This window comes from Cyprinus carpio, chromosome B20 (assembly GCF_018340385.1).
Source record: "Cyprinus carpio isolate SPL01 chromosome B20, ASM1834038v1, whole genome shotgun sequence".
Classification (NCBI taxonomy): domain Eukaryota; kingdom Metazoa; phylum Chordata; class Actinopteri; order Cypriniformes; family Cyprinidae; genus Cyprinus; species Cyprinus carpio.
In genome coordinates, this window is record NC_056616.1 from 13,380,101 (window position 1) to 13,406,420 (window position 26,320).

At 36.4% G+C, this 26,320-nt stretch overlaps 1 protein-coding gene across 1 annotated transcript; it reads right to left on the reverse strand.

Moving 5' to 3' along the window:
- LOC109113014 (platelet-derived growth factor receptor alpha) lies at positions 1-25,224 on the reverse strand. Its single transcript, XM_042746211.1, has 29 exons — positions 24,991-25,224; positions 22,251-22,329; positions 21,886-22,146; positions 21,545-21,796; positions 20,817-20,968; positions 19,192-19,354; positions 18,857-19,043; positions 17,982-18,097; positions 17,588-17,878; positions 17,181-17,447; positions 16,101-16,231; positions 15,807-15,975; positions 15,489-15,678; positions 15,230-15,345; positions 13,917-14,043; positions 13,517-13,713; positions 12,684-12,778; positions 11,259-11,391; positions 10,763-10,867; positions 8,383-8,493; positions 8,011-8,164; positions 6,709-6,869; positions 5,635-5,750; positions 4,511-4,633; positions 4,241-4,352; positions 4,025-4,124; positions 3,822-3,927; positions 2,260-2,498; positions 1-1,882 (listed from the first exon to the last, which is right to left on the reverse strand). The coding sequence occupies exons 2-29, from the start codon at positions 22,306-22,308 to the stop codon at positions 1,738-1,740; spliced, it is 4,377 nt and encodes a 1,458-aa protein (XP_042602145.1). The 5' UTR covers positions 22,309-22,329; positions 24,991-25,224; the 3' UTR covers positions 1-1,737.
- Between the last annotated feature and the right edge of the window lie 1,096 nt (positions 25,225-26,320).

Here is a 26,320-nt window from a genome sequence, read left to right on the forward strand (position 1 = left end):
TTCATTAAATCTCATTTATTGAAATATAAATCTTTTCAATGTACATGGTCATAATGCATATTATAGCAAAAGAATAACATCTGTTAAAGGGAATAACTACCTAGAATTACACATATTGTACCATAGAATATACTTCATACCTCTCCTTTGTTTCCCCTCTTCCTGCACAAGAACATTCACTCTACTGTCTCTTTAGAAAACATTTACCTTCTTTTTTTCTGCACAGACAAATTCTGAACATCTACACACATACACACAAAGCAGAACAAAGAAATGCTAGAATAACATTTTTAAAAAGAAGAGTTTTAAAAAAGTGCAACAGTTTACATCTCCTCTCGACGTGCCCATGAAACAGACCACAGTAGAGGGTGAAGACGGGGGGCAGGCAGTGATAAGCTGAAGTCCTGATATACAATGATACACATTTACAATGAACAGTGATGTATAACATCAAAGTAAGAATCTAAATGACGTGTCTCTAAGATGCTTTAAGACTACAGAATTTGGCTATGTGTAAATCTACACTGTGATGTTCAATTGCTTTGCTTTAGGGAGGTCACAAAAATTTCACAAGCAGCAAATTACCACGTCTGTCAGGGCATGATTATCTCCATTATCTTATTTGGTTTAATGCTCACATCTAAAATCTAATGCACAGGAAGGTAAAACTTGGAGCAGAATCTGAGGAAACAGAAAAAGGTACAGACTTTCAAACATGAGCAAGTAATTGAACCGCAAAGTCCTTCCTCATTACTAGACTGGTGTATAAACTTTGAAAACAGTGTGAAACTTCATGAAACAAGTCATTACATTTGAATCGTCTTTTACAAAAGCATAGCTTTGAATATCAGTAATGCCTCATAATAGTTCAGTAAAAACTTTGGCCAGACATAAAGATGTTTTAAATAGTCATATCAGCATCTTATAAAGGTTGAAGTCACAAAAAATGTGAAAATGTGACTCACAGGTCAAAACACAGTTGCCATTTTCTTCATTTAGGACTACATAATTTCTCCCTACCCAACCCAGTATTCACAAATAATATATCCATACTATCAAAAAAACAAAACAAAACTATCCAGTACAAAAATAAATTTCAAACTGCCACACTTACTGAGATATTGACAATATATGATCAGTTACATTAAACCTGTGCTGTTTATTTGGTGGACTAGATCCTGTAAAATTGTGAGAGTGAGGTGAATAAAATGGGCCTGATCCAAAACAGAGGCCATGTTGACCTAGTTGTACTGGTTTTTAAATGTCTATAGTGGTTTTTGTAGCTCAGATGGATTCATTTAATATGCAGCAGTTGTGAAACCACTCAGGTCATTGATATGATTATAAATGACATGCTTATATTGCTGATCGGAATGCCCGTCAAAATAAAGTTCATATAATCCACTCAAACACAATACAAACATACAGAAATGATATACAAAACAAATATGTCCTCCACTTCCCCTCCTCATTGGTCTTAGCTCCATTAGAGTCACTTAAACACTCACTGAGGCCCATCAAGAGCGCTCATGGAGTCATGTGGTCCACTGCTCATTCCTCCAGACCTGTAGAGGGTGATGTCTAATCCAAAAACATCAATGACATTCACGCACCAAAGTTTTTTTTTTTTTCTGAAGGCTCCAAGAAAGTGAGGTGAGGAAAATATGGCAGAAGGGTGGGAGATCTGTGAACTTGGAATGAATCAGAGGAATGTTTGTCTCTCTCTCTTTTCTTTGCTCACAGGAAACTGTCCTCCACCAGGTCTCCTGAGTCCAAGCACATCTCGTCAAACAAGGTGATGTCCTCCAAGGTCTCTCCCTCACGCTTCGTCATGGAGCTGCTAGAGCCTGTCTCTATCGCACTTTCCTCCGACGTCTGAGAGCTACAGAGAAAAAGACAATTCAGTATTTCAAAGACTCCCTGCATGACTTTTAAGTATGAACTTGTTAAAAAAAAGAAAAAAAAAGCAACAGCTATTTTAATTGTAATAATATTTCACAATATTTCTGTATTTACTGTTTTTTGAGAGACTTTCAAACACATTACTTATTATATATATATATATATATATATATATATATATGGAGTCTGTAAGATTTTGTAATGTGTTTGAAAAAAGTGAATACAGAAATATTTCCTAGAAAAATAATATAAATTTACTAACCCCAGACGTTTAAATAATATTGTATATGTCCAAAATCCCCTTGAATCATCGTCCTAACACATCAGATTGAGAATGTGATGTATTTGGTGGGCTACCTGTGGCGGTTCCTCTTGCTGTAGTCTTCATTTGACAGCGGGTCGAGGTCCGGCAGAGGAATGATGTAGCCGCTGTCAGAGCTGAGTCTCTGTTCATCAAAGCCGCTCTCGCGGTCCTTCATTTTGCCCTGGTTCTTGTAGAGCACACCCATGTACGCATCATCATTGTCAATGCACTGCACCCGAGTCACAGCGGGGTGATCACTCTTCAGGAAGTCACGATTCACGCGTTCGTAGCACTGCACACCAAGAGAAATATAAATACAATATAAAAAGTTATAAATAAATAATATCCAATAATGTCATTAATATTTAATACAAAAAAATAATATAATTAAAATATAAGTTCAGTATTACAGCATGTGCACTAGCAATATAACAAACCGAAAATAGATAAAAGAGTTTATGAATATGCTTTACGTGAAAAAGATAGTACCTGTTAATGAAACGTAAATGTCAAATTAAGCTTGCAATTCACTGTTCTAAGTTAACATTGTACTGAAGGAAATGAGGGAGAAATTGAATCATTTCTGGCAGTTGTAAATAGCACTTCAACACCACCATAAACACTGCTCAACCTGAAGCTCTGCCCCATTTCTGAGAGCGTTCTGTGGTTACTTGAGGGCTTACTGGCCCATTTGCGAACCGCATTTCCCACCACACCCCTGCCCAAGGTGCTATAACAGGAGCTAGTTATTCCCTGGGCCATGTGACTCCGGAAAGCAGAGTTTTGAAGTACCACGTGTGGTGTCTGTTTAATAGAGCAATTATGGCTAGCTGGTGGATGCTAACCGTATGCTCCTGGTCATTAGCACTGTGAGGTTTTGCCTTGCTGGGGCGTTAGCCAGCTGGAGCGCTGCTGTGCTAATCTCTGTTAGCGGTCTGGCTATGTTGGCAATTATGACATACACGTAGCTGAGGCCTCAAAGCCCAGATTGACACACTGCATTTAAGCTACAGGAAGTGGGAAGCCATTTCCACCATACTTTTATCTGGGCCATTTATTAAGGCATGGCAGGATATTTTATTATAGATTAGAAAATGTTTCATTTTCTATTATAGTTTTCAATTTCAGTTTAGTTGAGTATAATTCATTTTGTTCATTTGACTATTCTAAATGTAAATTGGATTTCAGTATAGTTTCATCTATTTAAGATGTATTTGTCCCTAAATTATTATTATTATTATTTTTTAAATATCAGTCAGTCAGATCCTGTCTATCCTGGAAGGAAATAATTACTATAATTTATCAGATATTTTTAAAATTAGTTTTTGTCTACACTGTAGTGGAGATTTATAGGTTCAGAGTTTTTTATAATTTGTGCAAGTTTGTATTTTTTTCAAAACTAAAACTATTTTTATATAAAATAAATTATATTAAAATACTTTTTATTTAAGTATAGCACAAATATTTTAGTAAGATAAATTTAAATAGTTTATGTAAATGGTTGTAATTTTATTATACCATGGAACAAATTAATTATTACATAAGATTTTTTAAACTTAGTTTTTGTAAAAATTGTAGTGCACATTTGCCAACTTCATATCTTTAAGAGCCTTACCCTCTTATATCCTGAGGGCAGGAGAGAGGCCACTGTATCACTCAGGCTGTGGAAAGATGGTCTCTTCTCTGGTTCACTGTTCCAACACTTCATCATAAGCTCATAGCTGCACATAGACAAACAATAACACACTGTTTAGACATCCGCACCAATTAAAGCCAAGCACAGCAACACAGTCACGCAGACTTTGAGATGAAACGTACACATCACTGGAAGAGTGCTCGGGTTTTGCCATTCGGTATCCACTCTTGATCTTGTTGTAGAAGCTGGAATCCACAACCATACCTGGATAAGGAGTCCCTCCTATAGAAACAACAGAAATACATGGTATTTTTGGTAACTAAAATATGGAATAAATAAAATGTGTTGGAAAGTTTGGAAATAATTTCTAAACAAATCCATGGTGACAAGAAACATACCAAGAGAAAAGATCTCCCATAATAAGATGCCATAAGACCAGACGTCACTAAGTGTAGTGTACAAGTTATCAAAGATACTCTCAGGGGCCATCCATTTTACTGGAAGGAAAGTCTGTGTGTAAGAGAGAAGAGAAAAAAAAACCTAAAAGTATTAGAGGATGAAAGTTCCAGCTCTTCTTTCCAAAGAAGGTTATGTTAAAACACTGAAAATTTCCATAATCTAAGACGAATAATCAAGAACAGCACATTAGGACTAAGACAAGCACTCACACTTCCTTTGGAGACATAGTTGTTATCGTGCATGATGTCTCTGGCCAGTCCAAAGTCACAGATCTTCACTATCTTGCCTTGAGACAGCAGGACATTACGTGCAGCCAAGTCTCTGTGTACACACTGTGAGAAATAGAGAGAAAAAGACACAGAGAGAACTAAACGAGTGAGCATGTGTTACAGAGACATTCAGTTCGGTTTTAGTGGGCTGAATTATATAGAAAGATTATTTATTTGAGATATCTCTGGATATCTGAAGTGGTAAAACATATTTATTTATCTTTTCTATGTCTCTCCTCCCCATGTAGTCCAACCCAGTCTTTTCAAGCCTTTTTTTTCGGCATGTAACCTTATAACCCCAACAAAAAACTCAAATACTCCATAATAAATGCATAATCAAAACAAATGTTCATTTTAAATTTTTATACTGTACATCATGTATTTCACTTTGTATTATCATTAATATTAAGACATTGTAAACCACTTAGTAAACCACGTATATACACAAATATTTAAAAATGGCACACACAATACATTTTTCTTTTATTTCTTTTCTTTTCTTTTTTTTTAATTACAAGTAGTTTAATAAATCTGTTTTATCTCATTTATATTATTTTATTATTAACCTTGTAGAATCTGCTTAAGCACACCCTGGTTGGGAATCACAGCCTTTCCTCAGCTCAATCCCACCCTTGACTTTCTTCAAGGGTGGTCTGGAAGTCCACTTTTGAGATTTAGTAAACCCCCTGTTACCAAATTTTAAACACAAGAAGTCTAATTAATACTTACTATAACATAACATGAAATGATAACATAATTCCCAAAGTTTGGCCTCTGTCCTGAGAGGCTTTAGTTTACCAAGGAGGTTCTGCTATAACCTTCAATCCTATGAATTTGAACCATATAGCCACAGCACATACAGGCAACCATTTTCTCAAATATAGTAACCTGCCATCAGATCACCTCCTCCGCAAAGACTTTCAGAATCACTTTAATGTTATGTCTCAGTGTTATGTCTAAACTGCAGAGCTGTATATATAAGTGAGATCAAAAGTGGTTTATGCAAATGTTTATGGACAAAACCAACGGAGGCAGTTTTCCTGCACAAACAGGATTTAACTTACGTTCTTAGAGGCCAAGAACTCCATCCCTCGAGCCACCTGATAGGTGAAACTGAGGAGGTCCACTGTCGTCAGGCCTTCATTGGTGTCATCTGAGAGAAGGTTCTCAACTTCATCCTCTGTTGTTCACACAGAAACATTCTGAATTAGCACTGAATGCTGAAAATGATTTTGTGTGTGTGTGTGTAAAGTCTGAGGAATGGCAGGCAGATGTATGCATTAAGACGTTTGTGCTACAATTACCCTCTGTAATTGTAGGGTGCACAGACTGCAGTGACATGGGTGGAACTCTGCTATCACTAGCTAAACATCAGTGGGTGTGTGTGTGTGTGTGTGTGTGTGTGTGTGTGTGTGTGTGTGTGTCCTATAACCACCAGTCAAGCCAAACCAGACCACAGCATGCCAAACCGACCTGAGTATGTCCAGCAAGCAAGGGACAGACCAAAAAATAAAGTGCCGAAGGGAAAAAATCAGGAGGATAAAGAATGAGAAAACAGGAAAAGGAATGAGGTGGAGATGTGATTTAAGGATAGTTCTCCCCAAAATAAAAAATTCTGTCATCATTTCCTAACCTTCATTTCATTCCAAACCCATTTGACTTTTCTTTTTCCATTAACCATGAAGAGAAAATTGTTTTTCATGCTCTTTTCAGTGCAATTATAATGAACTAGAGCTTTTGAATTTCAAATCTTGACATTCTTTCCTCTGCTTGACAAGAGTTCATGATTTGGGAATGAATCATTCTTTAGAATCAGATCATTTCAATCAATCACTTGATCAAACTAATTCTGTAAAATCTGTTCCTCGTACAAAGCTGTCGTATGGCTTGCAATACAGTATGCAGGCCAGTCTTAAGTATACTTTTATAATGCTTTTGCATAAATTTTTAAGGCTTGAAAACTTCAGTGCTTCATTGTAACTGGAAGGAAAAGAGCAACCAGCACATTCTTTGGAATATCTGCTTTTGTGTTACACAAAAGAATGAAGGTCATGCTGGTTTGTAATGACATGAGGATGAGTAAATGATGAATGAATTGTCATTTTTGGGTAGTTATCTATTTAATAGAGTTCTCTCACCATTGAACTGTCTTTGAGAGGGAGGATGGTCATAGTCTGATCTCTGGATGGGGGAGTATTTTGAGGCTTCACCCATTTCCAGCATGGGGACGTACTGCATGGTGTCTGCCTGCTTCATGTCCATATAATCACCCTTCCCTTCAAAAGACAGGATGACGTAGCTGCACACACATAAATACAGAAATAGTAAGTCAGGGAGAAAGTAATGCTGTGTAAGGTCACTCTAGCCAAATTAAAACACTCTCTTTACTATCAGTCATGCTTATGAATCATTAAATTGTTTTAGAGTATGTCATCAGAAAGATCTGATGTGTAAGTGAAAGTAAAGAGATTAGATCACCAGTCATCTTAATGTGGCTTACTACATAGTAACCACCTGAGTATTCTCTGAAAAGTGACAAAAGTTGGTTTTGTTTTATAACCTATCCAGTAACTTAATTATGCTGCTTCCTAAAATACACTTCATTGCAAATAGTATTGGGATACCCCTTCTAATGAACAGGTTTGACTACTTTAGTAAATTTAGTACAAATCGTAATGTTTAAGAATATAATGATATTCTAGGACACTGTGTGCTTCTAATTTTATAGCAACAGTTTGAACATGACCCTTTTCTATTATGACAGTGCATCTGTGTATAAGGCAAGGTTCAAAAAGAAATGATTGATTCAGTCAGTGTGGAAGAACTTGACTTGTCTGCAGAAAGCCAAGCTGAACACCTCTGGTGTGACTTTAAATGCAGACCTCATCACCAAACACCAGTGACTTATAAATATGGGTACAGTCATTTTAGACACTTCAAAAACTGTTCCAACAGAGATGGAAATACAATTTTTAAATACATGAATTATGTTTCCATCTTTGTTGCCACAGTTTTGGAAGTGCTTTTTTCTGTTCTACAGAAGGGAGTGTCCCAATACTTTTGGCAATATAGTGTATGTGATTTTAGCTAAATTTTAGGGATGCCCTGCATATATCCTTCTTATAGTAGTTTTGTTATTGGTAACTAATACTAAAAATATTAAAAGTAGTTAAATGAAATAAAGATAGGTGCCTTTATGAAAAGGCAACCTTTGTAGGAAGTTCACTCTCTACCTCTTGACTTGTCTGTTGTGTCTCTCCTCTCATAAATCACGTCACTTACCCAACTAGACTGAAATCCTGACAATATTAATCTTAAATCAGATTGAAGAGCAAGATAAACATTTCCTAACATCATATTTTGACCTAAAATTGCATTTGTATGATTCACTCATTTTAATAAATTCTGAATTTTGTGTGTGGGTGTACATGTTGGCTGACCTCCTGCTACTCTCATCAGCTGGGTTGATGCCAAAGATGTCTAGCTCTTTCTTGCCCTTTTCTGTGTGGCGGCTGAGAAACCCATCTCTGTTCTTATGCAGGTAATTCACCAGGTCTCCATAGAAACAATACTCTGTGATAATGTAGATTGGTCCTGAGGGACAAAAAGAGAAAGAGTGAGAGCAGTGTTAATAAAACTGGTCTAATCTTATCAGGGACTTGTAAAATGTCTAAAAGCAGGAGGTTAAAGTTCTACATTGCACTTAACTCTGCCTGTAAAAATGCCACACTATAAACACCCATGAAGAAAGTAGACACCACCCTAGAGACCAAGTGTTTGTGTTTGTTATCTGTGTGTTTGTGCATTTTTACCTGATTTAGTGCACGCTCCCAGGAGGTTGACAATGTTTAGGTGAGGGCCCAGGTGGGTCATAATTTTCAGCTCTGACATCAAAGCCTGTTTCTCACTGGAGCGTGCTGTCGCTGAGAAAGCAATCATATTAACCACTTAAATACACTTTTAACAATAACGGAGTGTCTATTTACACTAAGTGCAAATAGCCTGCCTTGTTGGCAGAGGCTATGAACACTAACTCAGCCCACTAATGTATGATTCGGCTAGTCAACATTACAAAAGACTAGGGATGGGCGATACCTCTTATTTTATTTTCGATCAGATCCCGATATTTTCAAGCCCAGTATTGTCGATATCGATACCTCTTAACTAAACTGATCTTTTAAATTATTAAAAGAATATAATCAGTAGTTATACTCACTTAATATTACATTTTAAAGCCATGTTTTTAACATTTCATAGGCCTTTTTTGTTTACACTGTCAGAAATAAAATATAGTATAATTGTATTTTAGCCCTTTACTGGGGCAGTAACCTCAAAGGTGCAACTATACCCCTAAAAGGGAGGATATTGGTACAATACAAGGCTGTACTTATTTGAGAGAAGAAAAAAAAACACAGAAAAAGCAGCAATATTGTGAAACATAACAATAAAAAAAATCTATTTTAATATATTTTAAAATGTAATTTAAAATGCATCTGTGATCAAAGCTGAATTTTCAGCATCATTACTCCAGTCTTCAGTGTCACATGATCCTTAAGAAATAATTCTAATATCATTTGTTGCTCAAGAAACATTTATTATTATTGCTGCTTCATATTTGTGTGGAAACCATGATGCATTTTTCAGAATTAATTTGATATATAACAATGTTATGTAGGCTAATGTAATGTAATAATGTGGCAATGGTTTCTTAAGATCTACGGATGCTTCTGATGCTTTTGGAAACTCAGCCCTATTTGGACCGAGCGGCAACCTTCCGGTCTTTCTCGTGAAACCAACATGGAAGTGACTAAAACTGCAATTCATCGAAAATGGGAAAAGAGGCAGGAGCTGGTTGCTGAAACCACGCCCACCTAGCTCGAAGGGGGTGACAGCAGCGGCAATCCACCTGCCACTCAAGTGGCCACGCCCTTAATTATGCAGAACTTTAAGGCTTAATATAATTTAAACGGATGAGTTATAAAAAAATTCACCACCCCTCACAGTTGTCATGAAGGGCAAAATTAGCTATATAGACCAAAATAATTTTTTGAACCAGGCTGTAAACATGTTTATTTCTGCTATAAATTTGGGCATTTTAACATGGGGAGTCTATGGTATTGATTCCCTTTTGCAGCCAGCCTCTAGCGGCCAGTTGACGAAATACAGTTTAAGTCACTTCCGTGCTGATTTCCCGATAGAGACCGGAAGGTTGCCGCTTGGTTCCGATGAGCAGGAGAAATGGTTCTATCCAACACAATTATCCGCTAATATAGTCTATTTTTCCACTTAGAAACTTATTTTATGCTCTGAATTTCTTGATAAAAAATAAAATGAATGGTTAAAAAAAATGCACTTTAGAATCAATATTTTTATGTGAGGATCGATCCGCCCATACATACAAAAGACAGTCAACAGTCGTCAGCTCCAGTGGCGCAGACATAGACTGTATAAAAACAGGGGCGCAGATGGTCAAATGTGTGTCATACTCATTTTGACGCGATCGACACGGGTTCGAATCCGCCTTTTGGCAAAACTGTCTTCTACCTTTTCAAATTTCAAATCACATCAGAAAAGCACTTATTTTCAATGGAAATGAAGGAAATCAAAAAGTTGAAATTGTTGATTGGGTAGGGTTAGGGTAGGTGTAGGGAGGGCTTTATTGTCCCAATAAGGTGGCATCCATTTAATAATTTGAATTAAAATGTACACTCAATAAGTCATTATTGCATACTGTTTTATAATCTACTACAATACTGAGGTGCAGATAATTGGCACTATTTGCAATAAGTAGTATAAATAGCAGAAAATCCTGCTATTTTAACATAGTGTAAATATAATATATAGCTATTTGAACTTAGTGTAAATAGCATATCACTAAAAAATGCTGCTATTTGCACTTAGTGTAAATAGCATCTATCGCTAAGAAAATATGCTATTTTCACGTAGTGTAAATAGCATCTAATTGCTATTTACACTTAGTGTAAATAGCCGCTGCCTAAAAATAACACTTCCATAAGGGGGTTTTCAAATAGATTCCAAAGAAGAACCATTTTGGTCCCTCAAAGAACTTTTCAGTGAGCAGTTCTTAAAAAAAACATATTCTTAGTGTGAAAAACATTTGAACAATCAAACGAACCTCAGCTACCATGCATTTCATACAGGCAACTACTAGTTAAACTTCAGTTAACTCACGTTTAAGCATTTTCACTGCCACTTTCATCACAGGCTGAGAACGGCTAAGTCCATAAGCAGTGCCTTCCACCACTTTCCCAAATGCTCCTGAGCCCAGGACACGACCTGCAACACACACACACACACATAGACACAAACTTGAACTCATTTGCATAGCCAGAGGATGCCACTGAAATATAACCTAGTCTAAAAAAGCATGTAAACTCAAATCGCTTCCTGTAACTTTCAGTATCACCACAGTGGTTTCCTGTTAGTAAAAGATCATTTTGCATGTTTGAGTCAAAGACCTCAATCAGTCTGTACAGTCACCAAAAAAAGCTCCTAAATAAGATCTGCACAGTAGATTGTGATGATGTCATATTAGGACGGGCTAACAAGACGACCACAATCCCATCAAGTACATAACCACAACAAAGTGTCACTTAAAGATGGTTGAACCACAGTGAATCCACAGAACAGGATCATGGTTGACTGATTCATTATAAATTTGACTCACCCAGTACAAGTGAATCCCGAGGGAACTCCCAGCGGGAGTCATATGGAAGCTGCATGGGGTCGACATAGATGTACTCGTGACCGTCCGGACTGACCGATTCAATCACACGCCATCTGATCTCATATCGTGGTTTCTGTAAAGAGGTGTACAATGAGAGAATAATTCTCATGTGGTTCATAACAGAGCTTTCGGATACTGGAGGACGGTCAGGCTGTTCCATACTCAGGCTGAGAGGGGAGAAGTGTCATTCACTCACAAGCAATATGACAGATGACATAACTGACAGTCTCATTTCAGCCCTCACAGATGCTAACATGACTGTGCTAATGCATCATGTCTATCTATGCCTCAAATGTGTATGAGTGACTACAAGGCTGAATGTGAACAAGTGCTTTTGGTGATCTGTGAATGTGTGCGAGTAAGTGAATGACCGAGTAGTTAAGAGAGTGGGTGAGTAAGTGAGTTAGTGGTTGAGTGAGTGAGTGAGTGAGTGATGACTAAATTGGCGAGTAACTGAGTGAATAAGTGAATGAATGAATGAATGAATGAATGAAAGGGACTGAGTTAAAGGGTGAATAAGTCAATAAGTAAATCTGAAATTTTGCAAAAGTTTGATAAGATCTGTAATGTTTTTAAAACAAGTCTTATGCTTACCAATGCTGTATTTATTTGATCAAAAATACTGTAAAAACAGTATCTCAGATAACTGTTTTCTTATTCTATTTGTAATATATTTCAAAATTTTAATTATTTCTGTGATAGCAAAGCTGAATTTTCAGCAGCCATTTCTCCAGTCTTCAGTGTCACATGATCCCTCAGAAATCATTTGGTGCTCAAAAAACATTTCTTATTATTATCAATATTGAAAACAGCTTCATATTTTGGGGAAAAATATTTTTGTTAAAAGAACGTTTGAAAGAAAAGAACATTTATTTGGAAAATAATTTTTTTCACATTATAAATGTCTTAACTGTCACCTTTGATCAATTTAATGAGTCCTTGTTGAATAAAAGTATTCAGTTATTAGAAAAATCTTACTGATAAGTATGGATAAATGAAGAATCGTTTAAATGGGTGCGCAAGTTAGTGAGTAAATGTGAGTGAGTAAATGGGTGAGGAAATGGTTGAATGGGTGAGTTAACAAGTAAATGCCAATGAGTGATTGAGTGAGGAGTGAGTGAGTCATTGAGTCAATGAGTTAGTATGAGTAAATGGGCAAGAGAATGAGTAAATTGCTAAATATATGAGTGAGTGAATGAATGAGTCAATGTAAATGAGTGAGTGAATGGGAGAAACTGAGTTAATGTATATGAGTGAATGAGTGAGTGAGTAGATGAGTGAGTGGATGAGTGAGTGAGTGAGTGAGTGAGTGAGTGAGTGAGTGAGTGAGTGAGTGGATGAGTGAGTGAGTGAGTGAGTGAGTACCTGTTTCCAGATAATGACCAGCACAATGAGTGAGATGATGACAATGACCAGCAGCACCAGAACAGCAGCAGCCACAGTGAGCTCCGAGTGTGGACCTGAACACACCAGCAGCAGCAGCAGCAATGAGGAAGAGGAGGGTGGAGATATGGAAAGATATGGTACAAAACTAAACTCTGACAACTGCCAAAACAAAACTTTTCTTAATGAGCTACAGCTTAATTTACATACCTAATAATGTCATCATATTAGTATAAATATTTTGAACTGCATCGCACTCGTATGCTGTATTAATCAAGGTGCCCAGCATGAGCAATTTATTTAAACAGTAACTCAGTGAAGCAAAACCCCTGCCAACAGTAACTAGTGTAAACACATATGGATTTGTTTCTGAGGACCATGGATGGTCCACCTGAGGAATCTATCACAGGAAAAAGACGTGGGGAGCCTGACAAGACGGGAATGGTTTACAAAATGAGGCTAACAGATGTAAAGACTACTAAAGTAGCGTTTGCTGAATTTAAAGAACCATGATGAACAGACAATCACACACAGACACATAAATACAGAGTTGTTTCCTTACAATGACTGAAACCTTAACAAACAAAACCTAGCCTCAGTGCAGATCTACTGCCAGCAATTCATCCCTAAATAAACTGTACACCTGTGATTCAAATTAGTTTCAAATCAGCTTGAAACTTTGTTTACTTTGTATACCCAAGACAAACAGTGACACTAAAGAGATTCACAGCACTTTAAATCACTGGGCTGGTCAATAAAATCAACTCCTAAAATTAAAAAAGAAATCTCTAATGAGACAAACACAGGCCTCTTACCATTTGACACAAGTTTAATCTCTCGTGAAACAGCGCCCATGTCATTCCTGGCCAGACAGCGCACAGCAATTGTGCTCTCAAGATGGTTGAAGATGATGTGATTCTCAATGTTGTTGTCCACATCCATTTGCAGTTTCACTGTGATGTCCGTAGAGTTGATCGGAAGTGGCATCCACTGGGAGGAATCGTTGGCACAGCTGGTGAAAGAAGGAAAAGTGAGCTCAGCGTGATGTCATTATGGTGACTTGACTTTAATCTCTAGGGATGGGACTATGTCATCTACTTTGGACTGCTTTTATAGAAGGAAAGGGTGAAAAATGAGGACTGAATAAAGGAAGACAGAAATATAGAGACAATACCTTGAGGGTAGCAGAATGAAACAAAAAAGAAGAATGCTTACTGTTTAATGTTTTTACAGATATAAAAGTCCACATCAGGGGCGGGGGAGCCACCAGCAGTACACACCACTTCCTGACCTGCAGCAGAGCCGTGGTGGATATCCATCAGGTCCACAATCACAGGGGGAACTGTAAGAAGAGAAACTATGCTTTCACTGGCCCTACCCATTTTTTTCTTCAGCAAGGATGCATTACATTGATCTATATTGACAGTAAATTTTCAACATAGATAATAATAAGAAACATTTCTTGAGTATATTAGAATCATTTCTGAAGGATCATGTGACACTGAAGACTGGAGTAATGGAGGCTGAACATTCAGCTTTTGCCATCACAGTAATAAATTGCATTTTTTAATTATAAAATACTTTTTTTATTGTAATAATATTTCACAGTGGTTCACTGTATTTTGATGAAATAACTGCAGCCTTAATGAGTATCTTTCATCTTTGAAATCATTTCACTGACCCAAAACTTTTTGACCAGTAGTTTATTTTATAGCCTATGCAGCAGAAAGATACTTCCTAAATATTTGAAAAATAAATATTTTTATATTTTTCATGAATGTTTTCTTTACAAAAAAATATAAATAAATAAATATATATATATATATATATATATATATATATATATATATATATATATATATATATATATATATATATATATATATATATATTTATACCACAAATAATTTATTAGTTTTTTCATTTGAATCAATATGGTGCAACACAAACAAATATAATGTAAAAATGAGGCTATGACTTCATACACACACTTTTGTTTCAAAATGATTTAAAACATTATTGGTTTGTTTGATGCTTTATAAAACAGGTTTTATGACAGAAGTTATAATTTAATACCGTATGTATCCTAGAACCTTTATTTTTGAGCCTTCAATTGTGTTTCATAAAAAAAAAAAAAAAAAAAAAAAAAAAAAAAAATCTTGATATTATCAGTCAATTTTTTAAAACATATATAAGTACTGAAAACTACCTATTTGAAACAGTACACTTTAACTTGGTGTAATTATTTTCAGTATTATCCACACACCTGGTTAGGACAAATACAGTACATAGGAAAACCAACACTTATACTGTAAGCACATGTAGCTACACATTGCTTGACAAAGATCCTCCAGTTGACAACAAGAAAAACATAAACAAATATATGTAAAGAGTGGTTAAGAAAGATATAGAGGTGCACTGAGATAAACAAACATGAAGCAGAGGCAAAAGCAAACACATGCAAATGTAGGTAAACAAAGGTGTGACAAAAACAACCTGCAGCTACAGAAAAAAAGAAAAGGTCCCACCTTTAACCTGAAGGTAGAAACTGTTGCTGGCAGTCTGGCTGCCTGTTTCTGCCCTGATGGTATAGTTCCCACTGTCCTCTGCTTTAGCCCTGATCAGGGTCAACACGCCTTGGTAACTGAACAAACAAAACAACAGCTTTAACACAACACTTTTAAAAGAGATATTGATGTGATCCAATTTGTTTTCTATTTAAGCAAAAATATAAAATGTGATATTTGAAAAATACTGAATATGTGAAAGCAGAGTTTTTTTAGTCACCTGGTCTCATTGATTTTTAGGAGGCTAGTGGTGATCTCTGCAGCAACATCTCCCAGGACCGATCCATCCTTTAACCATGTAACTTTGGGGGCAGGGAAAGAATGTATGTCCACCCTGAACTCTCGCACCTCGTCCAGCCTAGTAGTCTCCACCGGACCAATCATTGGATTTATGTGCACAAACTCTTGATCTGCACACAATAAACAAAAGGGCAGATTAGGACTGCAACTGAATCACTGTGAGAATGTAATCATGTGTGAATTTGCCATATGCATTGAAAATCATGTGTATCTGTGTGAGTGCATGTGATCACTGTACCATAGACTGTAATAGTGAGCTGTTTGGTTTGGCTTTCATTGCTCTTAACATCAGTGATGGAGCAAGCATAGACGCCGCTGTCTTTTGATGAGGCATTAGTCACTGTCAGAGTATAATGGATCTCAAGATCTCGCTTATTCTCCTTTACGGTCTTTACTCCTCGACCCGCCTAAGAGAGAACGACAGAGAGAGAATATAAATACATTTAAAATATATTTATTTTTTGAATTTGTTTTATATTGATTTTGATGGAATGTGATGTAAATGTGTTTTTTTATTCTGTTTCTGTCTCACCAGTTTCCCAGGGTATTTCCAGTGGTCCTCCAGTATCTCACTGTTTCTGGCTACACAGTCAACAGTGATGGTCTCACCCACCAGCAGAGATTTCTTCTCTGCTCGCAGCTCAACTTGCACATCAGACCCTCCTGAGAGACAATATAATGAATGCATGTCAAGGTGGTTTAATGCATGGCAGGGGAATTATTCATTCTTTCACAAAACACAGTAAGAAACAATTACATATGTAACATGTCCTTACAAGACTAACACATCACACATATTACAGTAGGCATATGAAATAACAACACAACAATAAAATACATAATATATAATACTTACAATAATATGTATATATATTTTTAATTTAATGAGTTTAGTCATTTAGCAGACACTTTTATCCAAGGCGACTTACAAATGATGACAATAGGAGCAAACAAAACCGACAAAAGAGCAAAAATATGCAAGTGATATGACAAGTCTTGGTTAGCCTAATGCAGTACACGTAGCAGGATCAAGTCAACAAATATAAGTCAATAAAATATAATTAGAATAGAGAGTGCTAGACTTAGAGGGTCAAATAAAGATGGAAAATATGTGTTTACTTCTCAAATTGATTTGGACAGGTCATTTCACCAGGAGGGAACAGTTAATGTAAAAGTCCGTGAAAATGTAGACTTTTTTTAAATTTTACAGTTAAAACAGAAATTACAGGTAGAATGCTATACAAGTGAGTTAACTACATTTAATCAGCCTTGCCATGTTTATTCAAGTAATATATATATATATATATATATTTTTTTTTCTTATATTTTAAACACAGTGACTAAATAATTTTACTTAGTGAATTTATTTCCCGAATTAAGTTTCTTTTTCTGTCGCAATGACAAATGCTTTTTTTAACCCTTACCATAAGCTTTAAAAATAGAAAAATAAAATGTTTTTTTTTTTTTTATTCAATTTTGCTTCTCAAGTAAATCAATCTTGTTTTAAGCATATTTCGTTTAAGAATATGTTTATTTTTTTAACTGTAAAATGAAGTAAAGTAGTAATTTCTTCATTGTCACCTGCCATTCACACAATCAAATTCATTCTCACCTGTCCAGCCGTGAACGATGTACTCTATGCTGTCCTGCGTCTGTCCGTTAGTGAGGGCCCTGCAGACATATGTCCCAGCGCTAAAGAGGCCAATGAATCCTCTCTTGCTGTCATAGATACTGGGTAGAACCTGATTGGTCTCAATGTGAATCAGAGAGACTCTGGCACTGGGGTCCGTCACACGGCAGGGAATCTCCATTTCATCATGGCTCGTCAGCACATGGTTTTCGAAAGGGATCAAGGATGGTACAAATGGCGTTTCTGGATCTGTGTATGTTTTTGGAAAGAAATTCAATATCAGTTTGCCAAATACAAAGGGCTTTATACCAACTATATAGTATATTATTTTTTTTCAAACAATGTTACTGTGTCAATCTGGCTTGTGTAAAAAAAAAAAAAATCAGTACCTGGCACATAAATATAAATGGAGGTCTCCTCAGTGTTGTTGCTTGAGTCATGATAACAGATGTATTTTCCTGTATGGGCGGCCGTCGCATTGCCAACAGTCACAGTGGAGATGAAGAGTCCTTTTTTTTCAGTGTCGAACTGATCATGGAAATAAACAGGGCTGTACCAGAAGAGCTCGGTCTGACCTCGACATGTGAGTCGGAAAGTGGAGTGGAGAGACACCTCCATGCTGTCCCTCTGGGGCCACATGACTGGAGCCAGCACTGACTGTGGCAGCTCTGGGTACCTGGCTGATCAAGACATGAACAAGTAAAATTTCAATTGCAGCTTTAAATTTGGGTTTCTGAATCATCGCGGGCACTTCATACATTTAGCTGTTTGATATAATTATACCTTCAACAAGCAGTTTGAATGAAAATCTTGAAGTCCTGGAACCAGTGGATGCAACAATCTCATACATGCCACTGTCCTCCTCTATGGGGTGACGGAGAACCAGAATATTCTTATACCTTTATAAGAAAAAGACATGAACATTACAATTATTTCAGTGGTATAAAATTGGTGACAGTTATAATAAGGTTTAGATAGTTAACAGTGGTTAATACATTAACTAGCATGAACTAACAGTGCTTATTTCATGATAGATGTACTTTATGAACACAATACAATAATATTTTTTACAGCAATTATGAATCTAGGTCAATCTAGGTCAATTTCCACATAATATATATATATATATATATATATATATATATATATAGATATATATATATATATATATATATATAGAGAGAGAGAGAGAGAGAGAGAGAGAGAGAGAGAGAGAGAGAGAGAGAGTTAAATGAATATTTAAAAATTAAAATTGACCTAAATAAATATTTTTCATTACATTTTACAGTTTTTATTTATTTAGGTTTTTAAATATTAAAAATATTTTTGTTATAACATTTATTTCATTGCTTTTTTTAAAAATTAAAAAAATACTTTACAGTATTTATCTATTTATGTTAAGTATTAAAAATTATTTTACAGCTTATTCATTTATTTAATATACTTTACAGTATTTTGGTATTTAAGTAAAATGTTTGTAATATCTTATTGAAGAAATATATCAGCACATTATGATCCACTGTATTTCATAGAAATATGATCATTAATAGAGTTTTTTAAAGATAAATCATTACTATTTTTTAACAGAAAGACTGATATTGTTTTATGAAATATGACATTTCTATGTCTATTTTATGAACAGGTTTGTGAAATTCTACCTGAGGCCTTCCAGATGAGTGGTCTTGGTGGAGATGTAGCTGTCATCCAGCTGAAGGTCATCTTTAAACCACCTGACCTTTGGCTCAGGGTCAGCATCAATGTAAATAGTGAACTCTTTTTCCTCCAGAAGCGACACAACCTCCACTGGCCCAATGCCATTAGATATTATTTCCACAAAAGAGCTCTCTAAAGGTTAGAAGAAAGAAAGAAAGAAAGAAAGAAAGAAAGAACATTGATTGATTGTCTACACCACATCTGTTCAGCCCATCTCCGTTTACTGGTTTTAATGGTGAAAGCAGAGGTGTGTAGAGTCAAGTGAGAAAGAAGTGCACACCGTGGACTGTGATTCCCAGAGTGAGAGACTTGGCTTGTCCAGTGAATTGGTTGATAACTGCACACTCATAGAGTCCAGTGTCTGCCACAGAGGCTTTTGGGATGTTGAGGATGTACTGAACCTTGTCTGGGAAAGTTAACTTCATTGGAACAGCATCTCTGGCCTGAATAGTGTAATAATGAGGAGAGAAAAATAAAGAGCAGTATTACACACATTGTGTTTATTGTGGATACACATGTGGAATGATGACAGCATGACAGCGATCAATTGCAATTTTTATTTTCTTTCTTTTCTATTTTTCTTTCTTTTTTACATTTTATTTCATTAACTCCACTTTTCAATGCAAAGATGTACTTTAGTGTCTAAAACAAGTCTATGTCCATATTTCAGCCTGCTGGAGATAAATCATCTCTACACAAGTCTTTTAAAGGGTCGTACTCATCACAAACAACCCCAGCAGAACCCAGAATGGCTCTGGTCCAGACAAGGACTTGGAGCGTATCTACACAATTACACTCTGCTTTCAAAAACCGAGGACTCTTAAAAAATAATGCTTCTGACAGACTCATTAAAAAAAAAAAGGATGGTGAGCTACATTCAGACTCACTGAAATATAAGCAGATCTTTCCATCAAACACATAAAAACTAACTGGCATGATTTTTTTTCCACAACCAAATAAACACATTGTCAAATACACAAAAACTATAACTAACTAACCAACCAACTAACAAACTAACTAGCATCTTTTGATTCCGAATTCATATTAACAAATGCACAAAAAATATATATATATGATTTTGATTTGTTAAACCATACAAAAACTACATCAGCCAACTATCAACCTAACAGCAAAATTACATCAACTAAAACTAACTACCTTACTAACCAACTAACTGACTTAATAACATCTTTTGATTTGAAACTCATTGTTAATCAACCATACAAAACTACATCAGCTAACTATCTATCTATCTACCTAAACACCGCTATTACATCAACTAAAACTAACTACCCAATAACCAACAGACTGACTTACTAATATCTTTCGATTTGAAACTCATTATTCATCAATCTTACAATCAGCTAACTATCTACCTAACTAACCATCGACCAAACACAAAGATCAACTAAATCAACTAAAACTACCTAACAAACAAACAAACAAATTGACTTACTAATATATTTTTCACAAAAAATATGAACTAAAACTATTATCATGCAACTTTTATTTTGGAAAAACCCTTCATTAAACATGTTAGTACACGCAGACCTTTGCGGTCTTGTGAATCCCAAACATGTGGATTCACAAGACCACAGAGGGCTCACAGAGGCGAGAAACGCACATCTGTCTTCAACACTCACAGGACATTCGGGTCATAGGTCAAAGTACATGGTAAATTAGTCTCACTCCTTTCCTTTGAGGTTTCTACCTTAACTTTTGTACATTTTTACATTTCCCTCCAACCAACTATATAAAGAACGAGAGAATACTGCCCCAGAATATGCCTCTGCATCACACCAGAAGTCTTCAGTTATGGAGGTTCCACAAAATTAGTTTTGTTTATATTAGTTAAGTACAAAACAGAGAGGAAAGAGCGAAAGAGAAAACAGATGAGGGTCTTGCCTGTTTTTGGGGATGCAGCCACTGCTGGTGGAAAGCCTTCCCAGGAGGCGTCTCACAGGTCAGACTGACAGCATCCCCCTCTTTCACATCCTCCATACTGGCACTCAGCTTAATGTTGAAGCTCTTCTCTTCATCATCATCATCTTTGACATCTAGTTCAACACAAATCATGCATAAAACATATAGATGATGTCTGTTGTTGTTGTTTTTGTTTTGTGATGTTGTATGTATAAAAATAAATAAAAAATTTGATCACAAAAAAAATAAAAAATAATAATGCATAAAACATGAACGATGCTGCAATTAAACTCATTTTGCTTACTAGTCTTCTACTTAAAATAAAAACATGTGAGAGTGAAATCAGGGCCAGTTGCTTCATGCAAGGACTCCAAAAAAAACCAATGCAGATACACCCAATCACTGCTTAATGTTTAAACTGTGCCTTCAAAAGGCTATAAATGTTCTTCTCATGAGTAACTTGCAGAGTATGATGATCCAATATGGAGCAAGTGTGCATCAGATCTCACACCTGCAGCCCACCCCAACTCAAAATGTCATCACTCTTCAGTAACAAGAATTTATCATCTCCCTTGGTATACATCATGTAATGTCAGAGCTATGACCTAATGTTTCACTTTTCTTTGTCAAAATCAAAAACAATCCATTATACTGTTTGAAATTTTAATAAAACCCTCTAAATGTTTAATTATTTGTGTTGCGTTACTTACCCGTGTCATTTGTCACATTATAAACGATGCTCTGCACTGCTTTGCCATTCACACTCGTCTCGCAAACATAGTGACCTGGTAATAATACACCGAAAAAGCCGATTTTGTGTTCGTAAAGCACAGAAACTTCTTCCCCACTCTGCAGGTTTCTGAGAATCACTTGAGAATGTGGGTTTGTAGCGCGGCAGGGGATAGTTGTGCCTATCTCATCTGTCTCAATAGCAGGTTCAGACACGAATGGAACCTCGGGATCTGTGGAACAAGAGGTGGGAGTCCGTTTTACAAATGCAAAATGTACTAATTATTTTGTATATATTTAGTAGTCCTGAACAATAATGTACCTGGAACAAAAATGTAGATATCAGTGTCTTTTTCAGGTTGATCCTCATAAAAACAGGTGTAGAATCCTGTGTTAGAAGCCTCAGCATCAGTGATCACCAAAGTACTGTGATTAAATCCGGACTGCACTACACTGTTGGGTGGTAAAGGGTCGACCCATGTCACTTTCCTCTCTCCGGAGCAAGTGATGGTGAACTCAGAATGAGGTGAGAGAATAAATTCCTTTTGATCTGAATTAATTACCGGCCAAGGTTTTGAAACATCTGCAGGGAAATATTTTATGTATTTGATTAATTATAACTTATACCTTTAAATTACAGTGGTACATACGTATATACATTTTCCTCGATTTTTAACTTCCACATACCTGAAAATACCCCTAGCAAGACAATCCCCAAAACGAGATGTGTCTCCTGGAACCCCATGGTCACTTAGATCTTGCTCAGCTGAAAGGGGAGGAAAATATGAACATCGATTTTTACAAATAGACAGAAAATGAAAATGACAAAGAAAAAAAGCCAAACATGTAAAACAGCCAATTTCTGTGTCAGTTCTGAGTTATACCGTATAGCTATTGATCGCATGTGGTTAATCCAGTATAAAAGATGAACCTCTATTCAACAATAGCTCAGGTAGCCTGGGGAGACCATTGAATAGTCGGAAGCAGAAAGTTTTGGAAAGGTTCAGTGCCAAGACATAAAAGGTCTTTAAAGAGTCTGGACGCGGTTCAGTCAGTATACTGACGCCAGACTCTGTCGGCGCAGCGCTTGGATAATTCGCTTCGGCTTTGCTTGACCACCAGGTGGAGACACAGTACACATTTTCACGAAGAGACGACCGCAGCGAGAACAATTAACGGATACGAGTTTTTAATGTGCCACATGTAGAAAACATGGTATTTTCTTGCTACATTCGTACAGCTGTGACATTTTAAATCCTGAAACATACGTATACAGAAAAAAATATAAAATAGAACAACAGCTCACATGGATACAAATGAGTAGGCCTATAAAGATTACTGCGCCTATCTGTTGACTACTCAATAATAGTAATATATCTAGGCCTGTGTGCGGGCAATGTGTGGGTTTAACTGTTTCCTTTATTTCAAATCTACTTGTTTTCGCTGTATAAATTAATTTGTTAAATTAAATTTGGTCAGCTGAATTAAAATTGGTATTCAATCTTTTCTGACCTTTGAGACTACAGTGCGTAAATTAGATTTGATTTTGAATTTTGATTTCAAAACTCTCGTCACTGGTTTAAGGGCTTGTTAAAGGCTTCTAATCAGACATTCCGCGCGCGTTTTATCTCTGTCTGTCTGATTCTCGGACCCCTGGGTTCCATCAGCGCTTCAACAGACAGTCAATGCCACTTAATTTGAAGTGGTCAGCTCTGTTAAAACTCAGTTATCCTGAAGAAATGCACCAATTATTTAATTTAGTCCTCTTCAAAAAATAAAAACATTTAAAACATAATAATAATAATAATAATAATAATAATAATAATAATAATAATAAAATAATAAAAACAAAAATCAATAATTAAAATCAAGGTAATTAACTGATGAATTTATGTCCAGTTATTTTGTAAGATAAGTAGTCTACTTCAAGGTCTACTTCAAAGTGAAGGAAAAAACTCTTTTTACAGCCCAGAGAAGACTGAAGCTCTGCCGTTTGCTCATGTCAGCTCTCTCAAGCTAATTATCCTTGGTGAATCCGGGGGTGTTGAGTAAGACTGTAATTAGTCGACCCTTTTCTGTGCTGCAATTTGGGATTCCATTGGATTGCCGTGGGAAACAATTGTGGAATGGCAGACGGGTGCGCTTTTGGTACCGCTCATCTGTCCAGCGGTTACTGGAGCGCAAATTTGGGCCCGCACTTTTCTCCTCGCACCCCCATCGCCAGGCGCCCACACACAGATGCGCAATTGACTGCCAAACACAACCGATCCGCTGCGCTTGACACTTTTGGGCAACAGCTGAGCGAGGGTTGCCCTCCAACACCCAGTTACTTTACGCGTAAAAAGCGATTTCCATGGGAATAAAAGAAAGCGGTCTAAAGATCGCCTGTCGAGGTAAAATTGCTGAGTACAGTTGTAGTCGCTGCAGAGAAAAAGACAAGAAAAATATATATTTTTCTTTCATTTCATCCAGTTTCCGCCTTATTTTAGTCAAAGCAAAGCAACACGGTCTCCTTGATCCTTGGTAAATAGTACCTAAATTGCATTAAGTTAATCCAGATGTGAGAGAAGTTCCCCATTCATGCAGATTCATCATCGACTCGGACTTCAGCGGAGAAGGCGGCAAAGAAGTTTTCTAAACTCCTCAATCGTGCTTTGACTCCATCTCTCCGCGATAAACAAATCTCCATTCCGCAGAATAATCCAACGAATGGTATTCCAGTATGGTTATGGGCATCCTATTAAAATTTTGATGGGCAAACAAGTCTCCAAATCTAGTCCGAAATGTGTTTGCCATTAGATGCCAGTACTGCGCCTCTCCACGGGCTGAGACACCCCCAGCTGCGCGCCTGCGGCTCCAACTGAGATCCAGCACAACCAGGCACTGACTTTACTGGTGATAATGCGATTCATTTGGGAAAAAAACTCTATAATCCTGCTCGATGCAAAAGTGTCAAGAATCAAAGTTGAAAAAAAAAAATCCATTTCTTTTTTTTCTGAGATGAAAACGAGTGTTTGACGTGTCCATTGTGAGCGTTGATGGAAAAAATATTAAAATCCCCGTATCATTTAAAAGTAAAACAATTTAGGGAGTTGATATAGTGCCAAATTATATATATATATATATATATATATATATATATATATATATATATATATATATATATATGTATGTATATATATATATATATATATATATATATATATATTTCTTTTCTTTTTACTGGTCGTCTCAGAGATAGAGAAAACTAATTAATTAAAAAAAATACAATTGTTAAAAAAAGAAATAAAAGAACATCTTTAATTAGTCTAATCCTGAATAAGTGCAATTATGCTCAGAGGTTCAAATGTTTTTGAACGTCTGAGGGAAACTTTGTATGAAAGAAAATACAAAAGAAACTAATTAAACTAATTTAAACATACAATACCTTTTTAATCCCTTTTGGTTGTTCCCTTTGATAAAAGAACAGCCAAAATGAATGGCCAAGCTCTTGGTAAAATGCTCTAATCAGCCCAAGGGTCCTCAGTTGTAAAGCAGTAGTAGCCTAATCCTCTTCCTTGTGCTGCGCTCCTCCGTCCTGCTGCACGGCCGCTCACACAAATGCGCCTCTGCAACAGCAACCTGTAATTGATTCAATGTTACAGTCCATCCTTCCCAGAGAACTAATCATCTGGCTCAAAGTAAATAACTCTCAGGAAACTGCCCCTCCTCTGTCCATCTGCCCCAGGATTCCTTTCAAAATAAGAGTCCGTGTTTTCACACTGCAGCTCCGAAGAGGAGTCAGATTTCTCCCCGCTCTGCAGTTCTGAAGGAGGTGCATGAAAAGAGGTTGAGCAGGGAAGAAAAGGACCATATGTTTTTTGTAAGTCCAAGAGGGGCCCTTTTGGAATAAAGGGATCTTTTTTTGCGGGGACAATGAAGTCAAGTGACCCATTAAAAGTGTTTTTATAGAGGCTTAGGTAGGAAAGAAATCAAAGAATTGGGAATGCACAATTACATCCAGTTACTCGATTAACCTTGTCATCACGCTCCATTCTTCACGTTCAGTTTTTAGTTGATTGCGCTTTTCAGTTGTAGTTGGTGCTGCTGCAGTAGCCATGTGCACTTTGTTTTATGCATAGCCTATTCATTTAAGACGACTTTCATTTGTGGTTCGCCTGTCATTTCTGCAAGGACGTTCAACGTTCAAAGTTTATTCAGACCTCATTTCTAATCTTACGCCAATATATATATATAAAACAAAATGTCATTAATATCTGGGATTTTCAGATCATTACATTTTTGATTGTGAAATGGTTCATTCAATAGAGAGATTGCCAAATTGGGGGTCTATCAAAAGCACGTGCTGACACATGCAAGGGGGCGCTCTAACATAAGAAACAAATTCAATCGTTCTCGGTCTCTCTCCCTGTATATAATTTATTACAGCTTACTTTTCAACAAACGTTCAAAAAAAAAAAAAAAAAAAAAAAAAAAAAAAAAAAAATGCATTAAGACATTACCACTCGTGAAACTTTATATAGGGTTCATTTGTATTCGATATCTGAAAGTTGTGGAAAACTCCAACAAAGCCAAAGTTGCCACTACCTCTTCTTCTGTCTTTGCCCTTTATATTTTCTTTAAGACATACCAGACTGAGATTAAGACTCATTATGAATTAGTACTCTACGTGTCCCTGCACACGGTGATTCGCTGCTCTCTGTGCAGATGACTGACCCGATATGTGTGAGTGAAGCCCCGGGGCAGGCTTGGCCCCC